General features: G+C 51.0%; 1 protein-coding gene across 2 annotated transcripts in view; it reads left to right on the plus strand.

The window, feature by feature from the left end:
* The first annotated feature begins 471 nt into the window (after positions 1 to 471).
* sympk (symplekin) overlaps positions 472 to 19,870 on the plus strand; it is a 54,937-nt gene continuing 35,538 nt past the window's right edge. Inside the window, exons 1-7 of one of the 2 annotated variants that reach the window (XM_038785890.1) lie at positions 472 to 625; positions 5,047 to 5,112; positions 6,806 to 6,859; positions 7,480 to 7,553; positions 7,644 to 7,770; positions 11,163 to 11,412; positions 15,062 to 15,232. In XM_038785890.1, the coding sequence (XP_038641818.1) occupies positions 512 to 625; positions 5,047 to 5,112; positions 6,806 to 6,859; positions 7,480 to 7,553; positions 7,644 to 7,770; positions 11,163 to 11,412; positions 15,062 to 15,232 (856 nt within the window). In that variant the 5' untranslated portion in view covers positions 472 to 511. The remainder of the gene's footprint in view (positions 626 to 5,046; positions 5,113 to 6,805; positions 6,860 to 7,479; positions 7,554 to 7,643; positions 7,771 to 11,162; positions 11,413 to 15,061; positions 15,233 to 19,870) is intronic. The other variant, XM_038785891.1, reaches the window with a different exon arrangement.

Below are 19,870 nucleotides of genomic sequence, written 5' to 3' on the forward strand. Positions count from 1 at the left end.
CTGGAACCTACCGCTTCATTCACCTGAGGAGGGAGCAGTGCTCCGAAAGCTAGTGATTTGAAACAAACCTGTTAGACTTTAACGTGGTGTTGTAAGACCTCTTACTGTGCTCACGTCAGTCCAACGCCGGCATCTCAACACCTTTAGGGAAGGAAATCTGCCATCCTTACTAGGTCTGGCCTCCATGTGGCTCCAGACCTTCACAGCAATGCTCCCTCCCACAAAGTGACCGAGCGAGTCACTCAGTTCACAAGCAACCAGCAATAGGGCCAGCATACCATGAAAGAATAAAAGATGGAGTAACTAACATTGGCTGAAAAATGGTGGCTGTAAAGTGGGTTGTCGTTGACTCCCGCACATGCGCAGTGTGTCTCCGCACACCGACCCCCTCCACATGCGCAGTGAGACCGCGCAGCCTGACTCTCGCATGCGCAGTGGGACCGCGCACCCTGACCCCGCACATGCGTAGTGCTGTTGCTGTGAGTGGAGCCTTCGGGAGTCAGGCTCGGAAATGGCGGCGACTCTGCCGGCCGCGGAAAGCGGCTCCTCCCGCCGCTGCCTTGCTACGCAGTACTTCAATGAGGAGGAGAATAACGCGATGGAGAGCCTGACAACCAGCGAGCGGGTGAGGGTTATTGAGGGGTACGGGGGAAGAGTGGGGGTCGGGGTACGGGGAAGAGTGGGGGTCGGGGTACGGGGAAGAGTGGGGGTCGGGGTACGGGGAAGAGTGGGGGTCGGGGTACGGGGAAGAGTGGGGGTCGGGGTACGGGGAAGAGTGGGGGTCGGGGAACGGGGAAGAGTGGGGGCGGGGGAAGAGTGGGGGCGGGGGTAGAGTGGGGGCGGGGTACGGGGGAAGAGTGGGGGCGGGGGTAGAGTGGGGGCGGGGTACGGGGGAAGAGTGGGGGGAGGGTTGGTACGGGGGAAGTGTGGGGGGAGGGTTGGTACGGGGGAAGTGTGGGCGGAGGGTTGGTACGGGGGAAGAGTGGGGGGGTTGGTACGGGGGAAGTGTGGGCGGAGGGTTGGTACAGGGGAAGAGTGGGGGGGGTTGGTACGGGGAAGAGTGGGGGGGGTTGGTACGGGGGAAGAGTGGGGGGGTACGGGGGAAGAGTGGGGGGTGGGTACGGGGAAGAGTGGGGGTGTATGGGGAAGGGCGGTGGTACGGGGCAAGAGTGCAGGATATGGGGTGAAGGGTATGGGGGAAGAGGGAGGGATAACTTCTTTGGTGGTCACTTGCTGACCTGTGAGATTGTCCACCAAATAAACTGTTTTCCTGGTTGTGGGTTCTTGCATGGCTGATGAGCCCGATCCTAGATCCGCATCTTCTACCGCACACCTGGCAGGTGTTTCCGGGAAGTGGGATCGGTCCTTGGACTCTAGGTCGCTGGTAATCCTTTCTCGGGCTAGCTTTCCAAGCTTCCATTTGCCATTGGGTGCCCTCGAAGAACTGTGTCCCTTTAATCAGAAGGTTCCTCCAAGTAGGTCTCTTCAGAGCAAAGTTCTCCAAGGCGGTGACGTCAATGTTGCATTTATTCAGGGTGTTTTTTGAAGTTCTTTCATATTCCTACTTGTTTGGGAGCCTTCTTTGAGCTGGGCAAAGAAGGTTTGCTTTGGAAGACGGGAACTTGGCAATCTAAGCACATGGCTGGCCAGTGGAGTTGGTTTTACTTGATCATGGCGTCGATGCTGGTGCCCTTGGCACCTTCAAGAACACTGATGTTAGTACACCTGTCCTCCCAGCTGATGTGGGGAATCCATCTCAGTCAGCGTTGATGGTACCTCTACAGGACCTTGAGGTAGCGTCTGTACTTGGTCCAAGCTTCCGTGCTGGATAGAAGAGTTGGGAGGATGTCTGCCTTGCACAAAAGGATCTTGCTGTCAACACGGATGGCGCGGGCGTCAGAGACCCTCGTCCTTAGGAATCCGAAGGAGTCACTTGCGATGTTGGCTCTCCACATCGATGTCAGGCTTCGAGGTGGCTCCCCAGCTATTATAAATGTTCCACCTTTTTCAAAAGTTTCTCCATAAATCCTAATCGAGGTAGAGACCAGATCTTGCCCTGGGCCGGGTTGGCAAAGGATGTGTGTCTTTCGAGGTTGAGACCAAATCTTTGGTATGCTTCTGCGAAGGTATCAAATATGGCTTAGAAATTCTCTCTTCTTAGAGAGTGGAAATGGCACTGTCATCCACTCGTGTTGTCAGCGTTGCTTTCTCCTTGGATTTCAACCAGTTGAGGTTGAAAGGTTTTCCATCCATCCTGCAGACGATGTCTGCTTGTAAGCGTGTTCTTGACAAGGTAACGGGTGGTGGCGATGAAGAAAAGGAGGGGGGGGGGGGGAGGAGAAAAACCTGAGAGATGTGGGCTGGGAGTGAGGGGACCATTCAGCCCATCATTCAATAAGATCATGGCTTGATCTGATCATCCTCAACTCAACTTTCCCACCTTATCCCCATAACCCTTGATTCCCTTGCTGTTTAAAAATCTGTCTATCTCACCCTCAAAGAAACTTAACAACCCAGCCTCTACAGTTCTCTGCAGTAAAGAATTCCACAGATTCACTACCCTCTGAGAGACAAAATTCTTCTTCATCTCTGTCTTAAATGGGTGACCTGTGTGTTGAGGAAGCAGAGGTTGCAGGTGGACCTGGACAGACCAGGAGAGTGGGCAAAGAAGTGGCAGATGGAATACAATGTAGAAAAGTGTGAGGTTGTGCACTTTGGTAGGAAGAATAGAGGCATAGACTATTTTTCTAAATGGGAAAAGGCTTCAGAAATCAGAAGCACAAAGGGACTTGGGAGTTCTAGTTCAGGATTCTCAAGGTTCACATGCAGGTTCAGTTGGTAGTCAGGAAGGTAAATGTAATATCATTCCTGTCGAGGGGGCTAAAATACAAGTGCAGGGATGTGCTCTTGTGGCTGTATAAGGCTCTGGTCAGACCCCATTTGGAATATTGTGAGCAGTTTTGGGTTCCCGTATCTAAGGAACGATGTACTGGCCTTGGAGAAGGTCCAGAGGAGGTTCATAAGAATAATCCCCGGAATGAAGGACTTGTCATACGGAGCTGCTGTGATCTCTGGGTCTGCACTCAATGGAGTTTAGAAGGATGAGGGGGGGAATCTAATTGAAACAACAGAATACTGTACTGAGGCCTAGATGGCGTGAGCGTGGATAGGATGTTTCCACTAGTAGGAGAAACTAAAACCCGATGGCACAGCGTTAGACTGAAGGGATGATCCTTTAAAACAGAGATGAGGAGGAATTTCTTCAGCCAGAGGGTGGTGAATCAGTGGAATTCATTGCCATAGAAGGCTATGGAGGCCAAGTCACGGAGTGTCTTTAAGACACAGATAGATTCTTTTAAAAAAAATTTAGAGTATGCAATTAATTTTTTCCAATTAAGGGACAGTTTAGCATGGCCAATCCACCTACCATGCACATCTTTTGGTTGTGGGGGCGAAACCCACTCGAAACGTGGAGAGAATGTGCAAACTCCACACAGACAGTTACCCAGAGCCGGGATCGAACCTGGGACCTCGGCGACGTGAGGCAGCAGTGTTAACCACTGCACCACCGTGCTGCCCGAGATAGATAGGTTCTTGATCAGGGGGTTATGGGGAGAAGGTAGGAGAATGGGGTTGAGAAACATATCATCAATGATTGAATGGCAGAGCAGACTTGATGGGCCAAATGGCCTAATTCTCGGGTTAACAGGAGCATTACGGGGTTTGTGTGGGCACACGGGACTCCAAGGGTGAGACGGGTGTTCTTGGAGCGGGGCAGGGATTGGGGGGGAGGGGGGGGGATGGCGTTGCCCAACCTCTGTGGGTATTATTGGGCTGCCAACGCAGCGATGGTGCGTAAGTGGGTAATGGACGGGGAGAGGGCGGCATGGAAGAGGCTGGAGATGGCATCCTGTATGGGTACGAGCCTGGAGGCGCTTGCAACGGCGCCGCTGCAGCTCCCTCCGACAAGGTATACCACGAACCCGGTGGTGGCAGCTACCCTCAAGATTTGGGGGCAATGGAGGCGGCACAGGGGGGAGGTGGGGGCCTCGATGGGGTCCCCGATACGGGGGAACCACCGGTTTGTTCCGGGGAGAATTGATGGCGGGTTCCTGAGTTGGCACAGGGCAAGTGTCAGGGGGCTGGGGGACCTGTTCATAGACAGGAAGTTTGCGAGCCTGGGTGAGCTGGAAGGGAAGTTCAGGCTCCCCCCGGGGAACGCCTTTAGGTGCATGCAAGTAAGGGCGTTTGTCAAGCGGCAGGTGGCGGGGTTCCCCCTGCTGCCATCGCGTGGGGTCCATGACAGGGTGCTCTCGGGGGTATGGGTTGGAGAGGGGAGGATCTCGGAAGTGTACCAGGTGATGCAGGAGGTAGACGAGGCCTCGGTGGAGGAGCTGAAAGATAAATGGGAGGAGGAGCTGGGTGAGGAGATTGAGGAGGGGACGTGGGCGATGCCCTAGAAAGGGTGAACTCTCCTCTTCGTGTGCGAGGCTAAGCCTCATACAGTTTAAGGTACTGCATAGAGCTCATATGACCGGGACAAGGATGAGCCGGTTTTTTGGGACCGAGGACATGTGTATTCAGTGCTCAGGGAGCCCAGCAAACCATGTAGGGCAGCACGGTAGCATGGTGTTTAGCATAAATGCTTCACAGCTCCAGGGTCCCAGGTTCGATTCCCGGCTGGGTCACTGTCTGTACGGAGTCTGCACGTCCTCCCGTGTGTGCGTGGGTTTCCTCCGGGTGCTCCGGTTTCCTCCCACAGTCCGTGCAGGTTAGGTGGATTGGCCATGATAAATTGCCCTTGGTGACCAAAAAGGTTAGGAAGGGTTATGGGGATAGGGTGGAAGTGAGGGCTGAATGGCCTCCTTCTGCAGTGTATGTTCTATGTTTAATGATTTTAAACACAATTAGATGAGCCCCAATGTCGAAGTACAGACCACGTTTCTGCAACCTGTCCTGCACGAATTGTAATGATATGAAGTATTTTTAGAATGCTGTCATTTGTGGAGACTGACTGTTGAATACCTGGTTCATTTTGTGTTGCAGGTGGTGGATCTGTTGAATCAAGCGGCACTCATCGCTACTGATAACAAGATCAGTGTTCTCAAACAGGTCAGTGATGCATTTGGAGCTGGTGTGAGCCGCAGATTTTTATTTTAACCTATTTTAGTGTGCCTGTAATGTTGCTCGTGGTTAGTTGGCCGATGTGCTTTATGACAAGGGTTCTCCAAGTCTTTTGCCCCATTTAAGTGGGGGGAAAAGACCACATGGACCATCGCTAACGGTCCTACCCAACTGCTTCCCACTGAAAAAATAAACTAACTCTGATGAATGGAAAAAATAACTCTGTTTTTGAGGCAGCAACGCGGTGATGCCCTGTTCCAAGCGGGAGTGCGTGTCAGGTTCCATGTTTAGTTGGTTCCTTTTTGTTTTCAGCCCCATGCATCAAAAAGTTGATCGTGTTATTGTATATTGTAACCGTATCATAAATCTTGCTCATAAAACTATATTGCAGTTGCACATGCTCATGCCGACGCGTGTAGGAGCTGGTCTCGTGTGGGTAATTCTTCCCTTGTAGGGCATGTGGGTGAATATATGTGGCTTCTAACGTATTAATTCATACAAGCAGAGCCCTGGCCTTTGCAGACAGAAGGAGCATGTCCACACATTGTTCCTTTTCAACGAAACCATGGAAGTGTGAAGAACTTCCATTCCCTGGTTCATTCCCCATGGCAATGCCATCAACAATCTCAGTCATCCTGCCTGACTTGAATATGAATAAAAGCTTGGCAGTTAACTGTCCCCTGGTGCATTCTCCATGGCAACGCCTCTACCAATGCTTTTCATGCAGTATAAATTGTTATGTTTACTATTGGTACTCTTGTGAATCTGAAGAGTGCAAGACTAAAAACTTTGACAGCATGTCTTTTTCAGCAACACCTCGACATCTAGGTCACCCTCTTGTGTTTTCTACAAGAAGAATCTAGTCTATTCGAACTTGCCTTATCTGTTCAGGCATCATTCTGGTGAATGTTCTCCACCTTCTGTAGTGTCACTATCCTTTTTTAAAATTCTTTGAAACAATGTGGGTGTTGCTGGACAAGGCCATCATTTGTTGACCATTGCTGAACCTAGTTAGTTGATCATTGCTAACCCTTAAACCTAGTGGTTTTAGTTAGGCCATTTCAGAGGACAGGTAAGAGCCAACCACATTGCTTGCATCTGGAGTCACATACATAACAGATTTCCATCCCTCAAAGGCATAAGTGAACCAGTTGGGTTTTTATGGTCGCCATTGCTGAGGCTAGCTCTCATTTCCAGAGTTTATGGATTAAATTTAAATTCCGCCAAACGGCGTGGTGGGATTTGAACCCCTGTCGCCCAGAGCATTAACCTGGGGCTCTGAATTACCTGTCTAGCGACTTTACTGCTATGTCATGGTGTCTCTCTATCCTGTTAGAAACAGAATGGTTCAGTGTACTCAAAGTTAGGTGGGTTCAATAGCTCGGTTAGGGATTGCGGTGCGAGAGACACAATGGTTAGCACTGTTGCCTCCGTGCACCAGGGACCCAGGTTCAATTCAGACCTCGGATGACTGTGTAGAATTTGTCTGTTCTTCTCGTGTCTGCATGGATTTCCTCCTGGTGCTCCAGTCTCCTCCCACAGCCTAAAGATGTGCAGGTTGGGTAGAATGACCACCTCTTATGCTGTAGGGATTCTAAGGTTATCCCCATGTCCTCCACTGTTTGAAGGTAACATTGCGGATTCTGTACTTTATTTCAGTCTCTGTTTGTCTCTTCCACAGGTTCAGGAGCTGATTTTGAATAAGGATCCCACACTCCTCGACAACTTTCTAGATGTGAGTAACTGGTAGAGTGCATCCTCAATGCACATTAACAACTGTGATGTTTGAACATAACCATGGGAGTTGAGTCCATTGTGAATATCCATATCTGGTGCGTGGAGTTGAATTCACTCCTGATTATTAAAGTAGCCATCCTTTGACCTGCCGGGATTGGGTGTCTTAAACTGTGAACCATCCCAGCAGAGAGAGCTGGTTTTCAATGCAGGACTTGCATATAGTGCCATTCATGGCCTCAGGGTGCCCAGTTCCCTTTACAGTCAGTGAATGAGAGTGGGTAGCAAGGGAGGGGGCATACGATGAGGGGTCTTGATTCAATGGTACTCCCTGGGAGAGCCAGCCTGGATTTTGTGGAGTGTCTGGAAGTGGACCGTAAGCGCTCAGACTCTTGAGTTTTACCCACTGAGCCACGACCGATAGCTAAATCAAGTATCATGCCGCTAACTCAATAAACTATTTAATCCATTCCCTATCTCCAGATTGCCGTTTGGGCAGAAATAAGTTTTGTATTTTTAAAGTGCCCTCATGACACTGGGCTGTCCCAAAACACTTTACAGCCAATTGAGTAATTTTGAACCGTTGTAATACAGGAAACTGACCAATCTCATTCTTCGCAGGAAATCATTGCATTTCAGTCGGATAAATCTGTCGATGTTCGTAAGTTTGTGATTGGGTTCATGGAGGAGGCAAGGTTAGTTTTCCTTTTCGATTGCCTTTTTCCACTTTGGAACACTTTTTTTGCATTATTCTCCACATCATTTCTTAATTTGCCCCGTCTTAGTAAGCGGGATAATGAGCTGCTGCCGAAACTCATCGCAAACCTCAACATGCTGCTGAAGGATGAGAATGTCAACGTGGTGAAGAAGGTTATCCTGACCATGACGCAGCTATACAAGGTGGCTCTCCAGGTAGGTGATATGAGTTTCCCTGACTGCGAGAGGGCAGTGTTTTTAACATCCCAGGTTTCAGCTCCCAGACTGAAGTTGCACCCTCTGGAAAGGTCTACACCAGGCTTGTCCAGCACTTTTGCTTGGGAGGAGAGGCACATTTCCTATATATTTTTCAATCAAGGGGCCAACGAGCAAATTTTGCGAAGTTGAGACTTCTGGTGGTGATGATGTGCTGAGCGGATGCACATCAGGTGGCTCTCCTCCCAGTTGGACCCAACATAGTGAATTTGGCCCAAAAAGCCATCCAAGACTCCCCCAAACATAAAAGGCACGAACAGCGACGAGGGGGAAGAAAGATGCCGGCAAACAGCAGCTCGAAGGGACGACGAGAAGGCAGAAGCGGAGCAAACGGGCGGGTGGACTAGCGGCCCCACGAGGCAGGGCGGAGGCCCAGGTGAACCAGGAGAGGGGGAGATGGGCGTCTCGAACGGCGGAGCAGGTGCGGACAATGGCATGTACCCCCCCCCCCAAACACGGAGATGGGTGGAGGAGCATTTAAAAAAGGAACTGATCGCTATGAAGGAAGTGATCAAAATGGAGGTACAGATGGTGGTGTCGGAGGTAGTGATGGAAACGATAGCTGCCCTTCAGTGCACGATAGATGCCCTGGTACGGAGGTGGAGGCCCAGGAGAAGACAATCCTGTACCTGGCGAAGGCATCGATGGACCAGAGTGATTGGAGGCCGAGGTGAAGAGGTTGGTGGCAGCCCAGGAGAACTTAAAGGACAAGGACAACAGGTCCAGGCGGCAAAATATCCACATCGTGGGTCTGCCAGCCGCGATTGAGGAAAGGGACCAATAGGCTACATCGCCCAAATGCTGGGCAATTTAGTTGGGAGGGAAAGCTTTCCAAACCCCCAGAACTCGACAGAGCACACAGGTGGCTCCGGCCTAAACCCAAAACTGGGGAGCAGTCGAGAGCGATAATTGCAAACCTACACCGGTGTCAACACCAGGAAAAGATCCTGAGGTGGGCCGACAGACAAAGTCGTGCCCGTGGGAAGGGCACAGAATCAGGGTCTATAAGACATTGGGATGGACCTGGGGAAAAAAGAGGGCCGAATTTAATAGAGCTAAATCAGCGCTCCACAAAAAAGGGATGAGATTCAGCATGCTGGTTCGCAGCCAGACTCTGGGTAACATACCAAGGGAAGGAACGTTACTTTTGCACCCTGCCGAACAACTTGGAGGAAGAACAGACGTATCAGCGGTGAAGGCAGCAGGGGGGGAGAAAAGTAGAAGAAAGGAAAAGAAAGTGGACGGACCGAAGACAATGACTGTAATGTGGACTATGCTTTTGCACGGGACTATGCTGTCTCGTTTTCAGTTTGAAGATGGGAAATGGGGAAGGGAGCGAGGATAGGGGAAGCAAGTAAGGGGGTGAGGGAGGGGATGAAGGCAGGTAGGCAGCATGGGGCCAGGACTAGATCAGCACAGGGAGGGGAGCCACCGTAATAGCGAGCAGGGCAAGCATGGAAAGACGAGGTAAGTATGGGTGATCCTGCAGGACCAGGGGGTTTCAGAAACCCCATACCAGGATAGTCACCTGGAATAGAACAGTACAGCACAGAACAGGCCCTTCGGCCCTCGCTGTTGTGCCGAGCAATGATCACCCTACCCAAACCCACGTATCCACCCTATGCCCGTAACCCAACAACCCCCCCCCCCCCCCCCTTCCTTTTTAGGACACTACGGGCAATTTAGCATGGCCAGTCCACCTAACCCGCACATCTTTGGACTGTGGGAGGAAACCGGAGCACCCGGAGGGAACCCACGCACACACGGGGAGGACGTGCAGACTCCGCACAGACAGTGACCCAGCCGGGAATCGAACCTGGGACCCTGGAGCTGTAAAGCATTTGTGCTAACTACCGTGCTGCCCCTAAGTAAGGGGACTTAACGGCCCGGTGAAAATATCCAGAACGGGGAAACGTCTCGCCCTCCACGTTTTGGGAGGCACTGAAGGTCGTGATTAGAGGAGAGATGATAGAATGCAAGGTATGCAGAGTAGGGAAGAGAGGGCAGCCAGGCAGCAGCTGGTCGACTCCACCTTGGAGGTCGACAAGGTACTTTGAGGGCAGACTGTAGAGCTGCTGGCGGAGAGGAAAAAGCTACAAATGGACTTTAATCTGCTATCCACCAGGAAAGCAGTGCACCAACTCCGCCAGACAGGGGGAACCTTCTATCAACATGTGGACAGGGCTGGCTGCCTACTGGCTCACCAGCTGAGAAAGCAGGCAGCCATGAGGGAAATAGCACACCCCTTACATTCCAGGGGTGGGGACTGGAGCGAGGCACTGAGCAGGGTCAACTCCACCTCCTCCACCTCCACCTCCTCCACCTCCACCTCCTCCTGCGCAAGGCACAGCCTTGTGCATTCAAAGCGGGGGGAGTGCGGGTGCTCCTGTGGAGGGAGTGTGGGCGCTCCTGTGGGGGGTGGAGGGAGTGCGGGTGATCCTGTGAGGAGTGCAGGCACTCCTGTGGGGGGTGGAGGGAGTGCGGGCGCTCCTCTGGGAGGTGGAGGGTGTGCGGGTGCTCCTGTGTGAGGTGGGGTGCAGGTGCTCCTGTGGAGGGTGATGTTGGAGTGCGGCACTCCTGTGGGGTTGAGGTGCGAGTGCGGTCAGGCACGTGTGGGGAAATGCAGAGCAATTTCCCACGTCTATGGAGAGGAGGGAGCAAGTATTGGGGGGAAGCACAAGTGGTGTGGGGCGGTAAGTAGTGAGACGAGGTGGGAACCAGCAAATGTGCGCAGGAGGGGACTGTGGGTGCCGTAGGGGGGTGGAGAAGCGCGTTTGGGCTTTGGGGGGGGGGGGGGGGGGGGGGGGGGGGGGGGGGGGGGGGGGTGGGGGGGAGCTTGAGTGTTGTAATGGGGAGGAGGAGGAATGCGGGTGGGTGGGCAGCGCGCATGGCAGCAGCCTGCACGGGGGAGGAGGAGGGGTGAGGGCACAGGTGGGTGGGCAGTGCGGATTGGAGTGTGGAGTGCACGCATTTGTGTGTGGGGAGGAGGAGGCAAGTGATTGTGGGGGCTGCCAGCGGAGAGCAGGAAAACGGTAGCATGGTGGTTACTTAACACTTGCGTCACAGCGCCTCGGTTTGATTCCTGGCTTGGGTCACTGTCTGTGCACACTCGCCAATGGCAGGTGGTAAGAGTGGGAGAAATTCCTGTTCGGCCATGTGACGGAAAGGATGTTGAACCCTCACTATCGATAGCGTCAGACAACGAAGCGAGTGGAAAAGTGCAGGTTGCCAGAGCAACTCGAACGTCGAATGAACTGTAACACATCAGATGTGCAGATATCCTGTGTGTTTTCTTTTCTGCTGAGATTTTAACCTGTGGTTCTTTTCTCCAGTGGATGGTGAAGTCGAGGGTTATCAGTGAAATGCAGGAGGCCTGCTGGGACATGGTTAGTAACATGCAGGATGACATCGTGTTGATGCTGGACTCTGACAACGATGGGATCCGCACTCATGCCATCAAATTCATCGAGAGCTTGATTATCACACTGTCATCTCGCACCCCAGATTCAGAGGTCCCCAAGCGGCAGGAGAATGATATTAGCCTGGATCGCATTGTGAAGGATCACTCTTACATCAATGCCGGTGGGTATGCTGCAGGACAAGTTGTTACTGCTAATAAAGCAGCCATTCAAGAAGTGGGTAATGATATCACTATGGATTCAAACCATCTATTCTTAAAATTGTTGGTGTGGATGCAAGACCCAGTTTCAATGGATGGGTGCTCAGTGGCATATTAATTCTACTTTGTCGAGCTGAGCACAGTAGTGGGTTGACGGCCTGCTGGCTAAGCATGATTTAGAATTCGAGTGAGTGCCGATGGTATTAATAAGTGGAGGTTATGTGGATTATGTAGAGTTTGGAGCACAGAAATTGGCTATCAGTTCAGACAGTCCACACTGCATTTATACTCCACTTGAGTCTCTTTCTGTCCTCCCTTAACAAACACTGTCAACGTAACCGTTTATTCCCTCTCCTTAATTTGCTTAACTGCTTCTCTTTAAATGCATCTGAACTATCCAACTCAACTGTTCTCGGTGATAGCGAGTTCCACATTCTCATTGCCACCTGAGTACGGAAGTTTCTGAAGTCCCTATTTGGTCTCTTGATTACAGGCAGTCCTCGGACTTGCGGCACAGTTTGTTTCTGAGAACTGTGTCTTCAGCCGTATCCAGAACTGAATTTTCCATAAGAACAATTCTAAATGGTTTTTTTTCTGAACCAAGGATAACACTTTTTTTCACTGAAGTATCCCTGAATGTTGTCCTCCACCAATTATAGACAGGATTTACCTTTTTCTGCCGCCATTCTGGGCAGCGAAAATTGTAAGTTTGGAAAAACAAAGGCACCAAATGCTGCAAAAATGCATCGGAACAGCAACTGAATGTCAATGTATGAATGACATTGGCGTGATGACAAAGTCAAAACCAACATGGGAAAGTCGAAACAAGGTGTCTGTCCATTTATAAACGTAAGCGCCTTCGTCCTAACGCAAATGTCGTCAAGTCGAGGACTGTCTGTATGTTACATTTATGACATCTAGTTTTGCTCTCTCCTGCAAGTGAAAACTTGCTCTCTTATTCCTATCTTTTGAAAACATTTCCTAACTTTAAAGACCTCTCTGCAGGTCACCCCTCGGCCTTTGCCTTTCAAGAGAAAAGAGACCCAGTCTGTTCATCCTTTCAGATAGGTATAAACTCACAGTTCTGGATTATCCTTGTAAATGCTTCTTTATACTTTCCCAATATTTCTATATCCTTTTTATAATATGGGAAACCAGAAAGATACACATACTGTGGGCTAACCAAGATTTGGTGCATGTTAGGCAGAGCCTATTTTATTTTATCCCTATTGGAATAAGCCCTATTGCTCAGTTTGTTTTTGTTAGACAAGTGTTTTTCATACTTTTTTTGCCCAGAACTGATTTGTGCTAACTGGCCATCCTTGGGGGCCCATACCAGCCAACCTTCGTGACCCAGGCTGGCCGACATTTGTAACACACCATTTTTACTTGCCTTTAATGTGATAGATGAGCCTGATGTTACTTGTTTTGTTATTCAATGCTACATTTCTGATAATGACTTCCGCTGATTATTTAAGATTTCACTGCATTCGTTGAAAAAAAATTTGTTTTTCCTCGAACTCGCCGTGTTTAGTCTTCAAATATCTTTGAAGATTTGAGGGTTTTAAACTTTCATTTGACAGTACAACCCTGCATATAACACACATTAACTTTCAATCCTGATTTGCAGTGCATCAATTAATCATCTTTATGAAGCTTTTGCTTTGTTCCTGTTTTCAGCTTCTTCGTGGGTTGATAACCAGCGGCCCAGGAGTTCTCACCAGCACTGCAGGCAGCTGCACAATGGAGGAATCGCTCTCGTGCCCAGAACTCGTGACGTCAGCGCACGGGACGCCTGATCTGTCCTCTGCCTCCGCTCTCGGTGGGAGGACTCGGTCATTTTCTGAAAGAACTGGCCCTGGGCGGTGCGCTGATGCCACGAGGCTATATATCCCACTGAGCTCCGGCCCTGCGCACGTATGCACGAGATGGATGGCAATCTCAAAGGTCCATCGCTGCCGGCATTTTTAAAAGCTGGCTGTGGCAGTCGCGCGTTCCTCCCGCGTTCAGGAATGCCACGACCCTCCTGAAACCTGCCCACGATTCACTTGTGGGTGGCGACCCTGAGTTTGAAATCCCTGTGCTTGAGCCTTATTAACTGAAATGCACCTTTGCATCATTTATGTTTTTTAATTCCCCAGTTCCCTTCGTTGCTGTACCCCGTTTATTTGCTTTTTCCAAGTCATACGTAAATTTATTTTTCTTATAAAAATTGGTTTGACAAAAGAACATTCATAGAATAAACTCTTACAGTTCAGAAGGAGGCTGTTCAGCATCATCATACCCCTGCCGATTCTTGGGAGAAGCTGTTCAGTTAATCCCACTTTTTCTTCCACCCATCTGCCCTTTCACCTTCAGGTAACTTTTCAGTTACTCTTCAATCTCCTTGAATTCTTAAAAATTTAGTCCAGAGTATGTGGGCATCGCTGGATGCGCCAGCATTTATTGCCCGTCTCTAATTGCCCTGAACTGAGTGCTGCAGTGCACGCCATTTTATAAGTCAACTACATTGCTGTGGGTCAGGAGTCACATGTAGGCGGCAGGACGGCACAGTGGATAGCACTGTTGCTTCACATCGCCTGGGTCCCAGGTTCGATTCCCTGCTTGGGTCACTGTCTGTGCGGAGTCTGCATGTTCTCCCCGTGTCTGTGGGTTTCCTCCGGACGCTCCGGCTTCCTCCCACAAGTCCCGAAAGACGTGCTTGTTAGGTGAATTGGACATTCTGAATTCTTCCTCGGTGTACCCGAACAGGCACCGGAGTGTGGTGACTTGGGAATTTTCGCAGTGACATCATTACAGACTTAATGTAAGCCTACTTGTGATACTTATAAAGACTAAAACTAGGGCCAGACTGGGTAAGGATGACAAGTTTTCTTCCCTAAAGGACATCAGTGAACCCGATGGGTTTTTGCAACAATCGACAATAGTTATCATGGTCATTGTTAGACTTATAATTCCAGATTTGAATTGAATTAAAACTCTACCATCTGCATGGTGGGATTCGAACCCAGGTCCCCGGAGCATTAGCCTGGGTCTCTGGATTCCTGTCCAGTGACAATGCACTAGGTCACCGGCTACTCATGAAGACCATAAATGTACATTTTTTAAAATTCTTACTTTCTTACCCATGGTTCTCTGTAAAATGAAATATGCGTATGATATGCAGGGTTATGAGGGGAAGGCAGGAGAATGGCAATAGGTGATTTGCTCATTTGGAGAGCTGGTGTACGCATGATGGGCTGAATGACCTGTTAGTGGTCCATTCCTGTCACAATGAAGTGCATGCTTTCATTGTAAATGAGAGCAGCTGTTACTAATCGGGGGAAAGGTTAGGGCATTATTCTGATGTATATGCTGGGACTGGTTTGCACCTGTGTGGTGGTAGGAAAACAGAGTCTGTACCTGTGTTCTCTGAATTAACGCATACGCAACATGTGAATAAACTATATTAAGGAACGACAGGCTCCAGATTCCTCCTTTGGTGGATGAGTTATAACGTGCCCTCCTCCTGTGCTGTAACAGTTCTATGATATGACACGCCTCCCAACCAACCCTGGGTCTGTCTGCTGAGGAAGATACTATTGCTGATACTTTTGTCGTCATCTTTTCTAGGCAGTCTTCAAGAAGAGGGTAAAATAGCACTGGAACAACTCCTGAAATTCATGGTACATCCCGCCATTTCCAGTATCAACCTGACTGCTGCGCTGGGCTCTTTGGCAACCATCGCTCGACAACGCCCCATGTACATGTCCGAGGTCATCCAAGCATACGAGACCCTTCATGGTGAGGTCATTGACAGAAAGAAAGACTCAAATTGTATATGCCTTTCATGATCTTGGGACATCCCAAGGCACTTTATAACCAATGAAGTCACTTGAAATGAAGTCACTATTGTATTGTGGGCAACATGGAAGCCAATTTGCACCCAACATTCTCCCACAAACAGCAACATGTTAACGACTAGACCATTTATTTTTGAGTGATGTTTTTTGAGGGATTAATATTGACCAGGACACAGGAGAGAACACCCCTGCTCTTGTTTATCGGAGAAAGGTAACAAAAATGCAGGTTCAAACTTTCTAGGCTTTCATGGATTTTCATTTCAAAGTCAGCAAATAGTTTTGTTTTTGTTAATTTTGCTCATGTCTGTTCTCGAATGCTATTTCTCTCTGCATTTACACCACCTCATGAATCACTAGTTAGGAACTTTTGATGTGTTTTAGTCCCTCGGCCACCTGCCCAACTCTAATCTTTGCCAGCTGCCTCTGAACCAACTCCAGTGGATTCAGATTTGGTGCTGACTGGGCTCGTGGATTCGCATGTCATGCTCAAGCGGGGGTCATCGGAGACCTCAGTCTGCGATGCAAGACTGGCTTTGCAGATAGGCTTCCGCCCAAGGCACAATGGTCAAGAGAAAACAAGTGAGCGACAACCCGGGGTGAGGTCTTTCCACAGATAATGTAGTTCACTCCCCCTGCTCCAGCTAATCTCTCAATGCTCTGCGTCTGACGGGCCTTGCCAAGGTAGACATCGCGAGATTGATTCCACTAATTGGGGATTGAGGGGGCAGCAGGCTAGGGATAAGGGAATGATCATTTAGGACTGAGACAGTGAGAAATTTTTCCTCTCTATAAATCTTTGGAATTCTCTATCTCAAATGGTTGTGGGTGCTTCATCGTTGAATATATTTAAGACTGGGAGGTACAGACTTTTGGTGTCTCAGGAAATTAAGGGATAATGGACAGAAAAATGGAGTCGAAGCCCAAGATCAGCTAAGATCGTATTGAATGGCAAAGCAGGCTTGACAGGCTGTATGGTCTACTCCCGCTTCGGTCCCTATGTTCTTGTGCTTCCATAGTGCTCCTACTCTTCCTCTGAGAACCCTCAGAACTCCTGTTCGCAAGAGTCTCTTGCTGCCTCCCTGTGCCCCCATCCTCTACCCAGGGCTCCAGATTTTCCTTCTCCCTCTCTCTATCTCTCACACACACTACCTGGGCTAACCACTTCCCTGGACTGTTGCTCCCACTAGTTCCTACTCCCTTTAGCTGCTTTCCTGTTCCTTTCAATGTGGTGTCCTCGAGCTCCTCCTGTCTCGGGGCCTCTGCCACGAAGGGGCAATGCACAGGCACACTCACCTTTTTTTTTTAATAAACAATTTTATTGAGGTAGTTTTTGGCTTTATAAACAGTTACAGACATCATCAGAAAGGAAGCAAAAAAAAGGCAAAAATGTGCAAACATCCACGTACTTTCAATACTTCCATCGTACCGTATTGCACAAGCCCGCTCCCCTCCCACCCGTACTACCCGCCATATTTTCCCTCCTACTCTACTCTACCCCCCCCCCCCCTCCCCCCACCCCCCTGCTGACGCTCACTCTCCCGCAAAGAAGTCAATAAATGGTTGCCACCTCCGGGTGAACCCCTGCACAGATCCCCTCAAGGCGAACTTAATTTTTTCCATCCCCAGGAAACTTGACATGTCCGCAAGCCACCACTCAGTCTTCGGGGGCTTTGAGTCCCTCCACGCCAATAATATTCGTCGCCGGGCTATCAGGGAAGCAAAGGCCAGCACATCGGCCGCTTTCTCCCCCTGGACGCCCGGGTCTTCCGAAACCCCAAAAATTGCCACCCCTGGACTCATCACCACCCTTGTTTTTAGCACCTGGGACATGACCCCCGCAAATCCCTCCCAGTACCCCCTCAGCTCGGGGCATGCCCAAAACATGTGCACATGGTTCGCTGGTCCTCCCGCGCACCTAGCGCATTTGTCCTCTATCCCGAAAAATTTGCTCATCCGAGCCACCGTCATATGGGCCCGGTGAACGACCTTAAATTGGATCAGCCCGAGCCTTGCACATGTCGCGGTCGAGTTTACCCTACTCAGGGCCTCTGCCCACAGCCCTTCCTCCATTTACCTATTTCCCTGGCCGCCTCCCTCCTCCTAAGTTGCTGCACTAACAGTCTGCTAGCCTTTTCCCCATACTCGTACACCACTCCCCTCGCCTTCCTAAGCTGTTCCACGGCCCTGCTCGTGGATAGTGCCCCCAGTTCCGCCTGTAGCCTCTGCCTCTCCCTGAGTAAAACCTCCCCCGGGGACTCCGCGTGCTCTTCATCTATCCGGCCCATTTCCCTGACCAATCTATCCATCTCTGCCCGGTCTGCCTTGGCTCTATGGGCCCCAATTGAAATCAGCTCCCCCCGCACTACTGCCTTTAGCGCCTCCCACACGGTCGCCGCTGAGACCTCCCCAGTGTCATTCACCTGCAGGTAATTTTTTATACATTTCCGAAGCCTCTCGCAGATCCCCTCCTCCGACAGCAATCCCACATCTAGCCTCCATTGCGGGCGTTGATAACTCGCTCCCCCTAACTGCAGGTCCACCCAATGCGGGGCATGGTCTGAAATGGTAATTGCTGAGTATTCCGTGTTCTTTACCTCCCCCCTACAGTCCCTGCTTAGCACAAAGAAATCTATCCTGGAATATACTTTGTGGACGTGCGAGTAAAACGAGTAGCCCCTTCCTGTTGGCTGTCCCTCCCTCCAGGGGTCCACTGCCCCCATTTGCTCCATAAACCCTTTCAGCTCCCTTGCCATTGCTGAGAGTCTACCCGTTCTGGGACACGACCGATCCAAAGTCGGGTCAAGGACCATGTTAAAGTCCCCTCCCATTATTAGCCTGCGAGAATCCAAGTCCGGGATCTTCCCCAGCACTCTTTTAATGAAGTCCACGTCATCCCAGTTCGGGGCATATATATTCACCAGCACCACTCTTCTCCCCTCCAGCCTGCCCCGTACCATCAGGTATCTGCCCCCCCTGTCTGCGGATATGCCCTCTGCCTCAAATTGCACACGCTTGTTGATCATGATTGCCACCCCTCTGGACTTCGAGTCCAAGTCCGAGTGGAAGACCTGGCTAATCCAGCCCTTCCTTAGCCTGGTCTGGTCTGACACTTTCAGATGTGTCTCCTGCAACATAATTACGTCCGCCCTCAGGGCCCGCAAGTGCGCGAACACCCGCGCCCTCTTAACCGGCCCATTCAGTCCCTTGACGTTCCAGGTGATCAGCCTGGTCGGGGGGCACATCCCACCCCCCCCACCCCGCCGGTCAGCCATAGCCTTTCTCGGGCCGGCCCCTGACCCGTGCGTCGCGCCCTTCCTGGCCCGCCCTATAGCTGCCTCCACCCTCGACCTCCTTTCCAGTGCCTATTTCAAGTCCCTCTCCCGTCAGCAGAACAACCCCCCCCTCCCCTAACCCCATCTCCCGATACCCCCACCCCTGCCATCTACTGGCTATAGCTTTCCCCCCCATCTGACTTCCTTGACTAGCCAATCTGCTAGCCCGGTGACTCAACACTCCGGCGCCTTCCTGTCCCATTCCCCTTGTTTCCCCGCCCTCCTCCCCACCCACTGGGGCAAGCCGGCTCCAGTGTCTTCCGCGAGCTGCACAAAAAGCCCAAACAGAAAAAAAAAGGGGGAAAAACATAGAAAAAAGAGAAAAAGCACATAAATGTCCATGAACAAAGGAAAGAGTCTCAAATGTTCCACTTGGCCCCATTGGCCCAGCAAACCGTTGAGCAGCAGTCCAGGCACATTCGGCGTTCCTCCCCACAGAAATCCTCGGGCCCTAACTCGCGTCCTTGGGGCCTCCTTTCGGGACCAGCCCCAGGTCCCTCACAAAATCCATCGCTTCTTCGGGCTCGGAAAAGTAGTGGTGTTGACCCTGGTGCGTGACCCATAGCCGAGCTGGGAACAGCAGACCAAACTTCACGTGCTTCTTGAACAGCACCTCCTTGACATTCTTAAAGGCTGCTCGCCGCCGAGCCACCTCCTGGCTTAGGTCCTGATAGATGCGGAGCACACTGTTATTCCACGTGCTGCTCCTGGCGCTCTTTGCCCACTGCAGCACCCGCTCCTTGTCCACGAACCTGTGGAACCTAATCACCATCGGGCGGGGGGGTCCGCCCAGCCGCCCCTGCCTTGCCTGCACCCTGTGTGCCCCCTCCAGCTCCAGCGGTCGCGGAAAGGCTTCGGCCCCCATCAGCTGCTTCAGCAGGTCTGCTACAAACGCTGCAGCATCAGCTCCCTCCGCCCCCTCCGGGAGGCCGACCATCCTCAGATTGTTCCTGCGGACTCTATTCTCCAGCTCCTCCACTCTGTCCAGCAGTCTTCTCTGCCGCTCTTTCAGGCCGTCCACTTCTAGCGCTGCAACCGTTTGCGCATCCGCCTGCTTCTCCACCGCTTCTCCCAGCTCCTTAACTTTAACATCCTGGGCGTCCAGCCTCTGGTTCAGCTGATCCACCGCTTTCTGGATTGGGTCCAAGCTGTCCCGCTTCAGCGCTTCAAAACTGGACTTCATTACCTGGAGCATGTTATCCAGCGCCAGCTGGATTGCTGAGTCCGGGTTCCGTGTGTCCGCCATC

Source organism: Scyliorhinus canicula, chromosome 27 (assembly GCF_902713615.1).
Source record: "Scyliorhinus canicula chromosome 27, sScyCan1.1, whole genome shotgun sequence".
Taxonomy (NCBI): domain Eukaryota; kingdom Metazoa; phylum Chordata; class Chondrichthyes; order Carcharhiniformes; family Scyliorhinidae; genus Scyliorhinus; species Scyliorhinus canicula.